Raw genomic sequence first — 4,022 nt, 5'->3', positions numbered from 1 at the left:
TGTGAGCTACTGCAATATTGCTATTACAGTTTCTTACAAACATGATGTAAAATTCTAAACTTGCAAAAAAAAGCAGCCGTCGGGCCGGTGTCCTTTCTTAAGTATCCCTTTCGTAGTTTGTCTTGTGCTGTGTGATCGTTGCTCAGGCCATAAAGCTATTGAATGCTTCTTTGCACTCCAAAACGGTTCTCGGAGACATATTCAGCAAGAGGAAAGATCAGGGAAACGCTACTCTTCATTTTCAGAAACTATCCTCTCGTGTATTATCTCACTGGAAGATGCTGATGAAGTCACTTAATGCCCATCGAGAAATTAGCTGCTCTGACATATATTAGCTTACTCGGAAATTAGTTTCTGAGTGATAAGACGTATGATTGCCTCTAATGTATCTGTCGGTTTCACCAAATCGATAGAAAATGAAAACATGTACGAGATAAGTGCAACAATTACATGATTAGTACATAATCATAGGGCAGCGTTCAAATTCCTCAGTTATTACTGCATTGCTCCAGAGAAGCGAGGATCTGTAAAACATGGGAGTGATTGTAGCAACATCATTTCGGCTTTTCTTGCCAAGGAAGACATCGGTTAGAACTGTCTTGGACTGTAATGATGCCTCCAGCAGCAATTTTCCCTGCCGAGGAAACCACCAAAGGGATAACAACTGTTGTGGACCAAACATACTGTAGATTCTGAAAACGACTTTAAAGGAATTATGACGTCTGAATTTGTTTCAATGCTCTTTAGTCTAGCTGTGAGGAAGAAACGAAATGCCATACATGTGGTGAAAGGTGAAAAGAGCACGACCCAAGAACTAGCCAGGAAAACAAATGCAGTTGGATTTGGCTTTACCTCGTCCACCCCAAAATTAACAAACTTGTCCTCAATCATCACAGCCTTGTCCTTCAACATGACGATGCACGAGCCAATAGTCATTGGCTTCACCACCAGATCGTCCATCACCACATACTTCACCAGCTCTTTCACGTAACCAGTCTCCCCGACTGGCACTTCAATGAAATCCACTCCAGGACATGTCAGAGAAGTGTCGTCAGTGACCTTTATACCGTACTTATAAGCACAATGCTTAGTTGGGCACATGTAGCAGTGGGATTTGCGTGATGAAGATGATGAATCGCTAGGCAACAAAAGAGTAAACGGGAGGTCAATCTTTGGACCACGGTAGGGGAACCGGGCTCCAAGAGGTTCTGCTTGTGGCCGGGCATCATGAAGTACACATCCTGCAAGCCCTAAATGCTCTTGTTAAGATTGCCTAAGCTGCCGTCCACGGAGTCAGCTTTTCCAGCAAGTATGTGCGTGAGAGTCGCAATCAGCAAGGTGTGGACATGGAAGAGGAAGTCCACAAAGTCCTTTCCTGCTTCCGCAAAAACCACTCTCTGCTTGCTCTTGTCGATCACCAGCTTCAACTGCAACTTTGGAGTTGACTCCATTATCTTCTTTTGGTAAGCAGAGTCTATTAAGTTTCTTGGTGACTGATGAGTCGATGTTGCTGTTAAGTGTTTATATAGGGGCTTCACAGTTCATCTCATTGGAACGTTCATGGATGGGGGAGTCTAAGGGGCTTGGAGGAAGGCAATGAGACAGTGAAGACCGCGCGCATTGTTTCACTCTTCCATATTCGTTGTTTCACAGTTCATCTCATTGGAATTCTCGATTGCCTCTAATGTATCTGTCGGTTTCACTCTTTCCTGTGGTCGTTCTTTCGGTCGCAGAGAGGAAGGTGAGATACACGTAATGCGGTTTACTGGGTAGGTCCATTGGATGGCATTTATACGCGTGAAGGGCCAAATTGGTAATGAACGTAGAGAAGAGAAGAAGGCAGAAACAAATGAAGAGTCAACGGTTGCTAATCAGATGTTATCATCATGAAGAGATAAGACATGATTGGTCAAAACGAAAACCGGTCAAATAATACATCAATGAATCAAATATTTGTTCATGCATTCAGTCCATGAAGCTGTTGAACGCTGAATGGCACTCCAAAAGGGTTCTCACAGACATATTCGTCTGGAGGAAACGTAGTAAATTTCTGCTCTTCAACTTCAGAGAATTTTAACCAAAAAAAAAAAAAACCCTTTAGAAATTAAACTCTTGTATCTATTAGCTTGCCGGTTGTTTATTCCTGCTATACTTTGTAAGATGCTGATGAAACTATTCAATCCCTGTTGTGAAATTAGTCTCTCTTATACATTAGCTAACTTAGAAATTAGTTTCTGAGTGACAGTTGATATGCGGTACATATGCTCCTCAAGTTGCACAAAATGTGTTTTATCTGAATAGATCAGTCAGTTCAAGAAATAGGATAGCGCATGTGTTCGATGATTAGTAAGGGCATGTTTCATAACGTTTCTATTCCAAAAAAGCGACTACGATTAGAATTAATTTATTTTATTCTGTTCCCTAGATGAATTTTAGAGAATCGAAACGCGTTTGGTAATTGCATAAAATTTCTATTCTCGAAACAGAAATGCATTTGGTAACTGCACAAAATTTCTATTCTAGAAAATAATTTCTCTTCCCAATTTATCAATTAAATCAAATAATTACATAATCACATTTGATGACTTTCCTCTTGCACCATAACATTTTTTAGGCCAAAATAGGGATGTTTCAGATTTGTTCCTTGGAAGGATAATACGCTAAAATTGTTGTTTTACATGCTTCCCGTGAGGCTATGCATATGCCAAGAATGAAATAGGTGATTTTGATTGTCTTTTATTGCTCAAAATGAATACATTACATCTCCGCCACATAGGTAGCTCGGTTTTACCCTTGGATACCATGCGAATGGTCATTGATGCAGCATGGTACTCCAGCAATAAATCAAGCAAGGCTTAGGAAAAATCAAAAGGCAAAATGACCAAAAACAGGATTGGCTAGTTGAATTGACCCATTTCCTACTTGTTGAGAATTTTCGGGATTTTTCGGAATGATTTTCCCCTAAAGGGTAAAATCGTCATTTGGGAGAAATCAGAAGGCAAAATCATGTAAGAATATGATTGGCCAGTTGAAATGACTCTTCTCCTAATTTTTGAAATTTCTTTTGGAATTTTTAGAATTTTTTCTGATTTTTTCCAATTTTTTTAGGATGTTCATGAATTTTCCATTTTTTGGATTTTTTAATCATGTTCTAATTTTTTTATTGTTATTTTTTTATTAAATTGAAATTTTTATTAAAAAAAATTATCTGGACCGAGTTAGGGTTACTCGGCCCACAAGTTGCGGGCCCCCGACAAAAGTGAGAGAAAACTATTGTCGCCTTTTTTATTATCAAAAATGTTCTTTTTTTGGAGAACCAACTTTTTTTTTGTTCTTATTTTTTGTCTAAAAGTATTCCCGAGAGCAGGATCGGAATCAGAATCAGAATTATTTGCGTTACCAAACATTTTTCTAATTTCTTGTTGTTCCAAGGAACAGAATCAAGGAAACAGAAACGTTACCAAATAAGCCCTAAATAATTATAGGGTAGCACTTCTTCAGTTAATGCAGCATTCCTCCAGACAAGCTAGGGTCTGTAATATAAAAGACTGATTGTAGCAACGACCTTTCTTGCCAAGGAACACATCGGTTAGAACCGTATTAGACTATAATGATGCCTCCGACAGAAATTCTCCCGGCCAAAGTAAACACCAATAGGTTGATACAATGTTATTTGTATGATGACCGAACATACTGTAAATTCTGAAAAAAAAAATTACCAAAAAAGTCTTAAACATATTGTAATTTTACCAATTCAATCCTAAACCTTTTGTATTTGTGTCGCTCAATCCTTACAACCAATTTTGACCGGTAATAGATGACGTGGCGTGGCCGCCTCTGACGTGGCAAATTTTTAACTATATTTTTATATTTTTTTGGATTTTTCAAAATTTTCCAATTTTTCATTTTAATTTCCTTTTGTTTCTCTTCTTTCTCTAAATTTTTTTCTTCCTCTAGCCAGCCGCCGAGCCCGGTGACTAGCAAGAGGTGAGGACCTCATCGACCACCGGCGAGGCACGGCC

General features: G+C 38.9%; 1 protein-coding gene across 1 annotated transcript; it reads right to left on the bottom strand.

Annotated features, from left to right (window-relative positions):
• Positions 1 to 454: 454 nt before the first annotated feature.
• On the bottom strand, positions 455 to 1,451 carry LOC115725842. The gene is made up of 3 exons (XM_048284306.1): positions 1,283 to 1,451; positions 853 to 1,241; positions 455 to 634 (listed from the first exon to the last, which is right to left on the bottom strand). The coding sequence occupies exons 1-3, from the start codon at positions 1,449 to 1,451 to the stop codon at positions 455 to 457; spliced, it is 738 nt and encodes a 245-aa protein (XP_048140263.1).
• Positions 1,452 to 4,022: the final 2,571 nt, after the last annotated feature.

Source organism: Rhodamnia argentea, chromosome 8 (genome assembly GCF_020921035.1).
Source record: "Rhodamnia argentea isolate NSW1041297 chromosome 8, ASM2092103v1, whole genome shotgun sequence".
In the NCBI taxonomy this organism is placed as follows: domain Eukaryota; kingdom Viridiplantae; phylum Streptophyta; class Magnoliopsida; order Myrtales; family Myrtaceae; genus Rhodamnia; species Rhodamnia argentea.
This window is presented reverse-complemented; position numbering and strand designations above follow the sequence as displayed.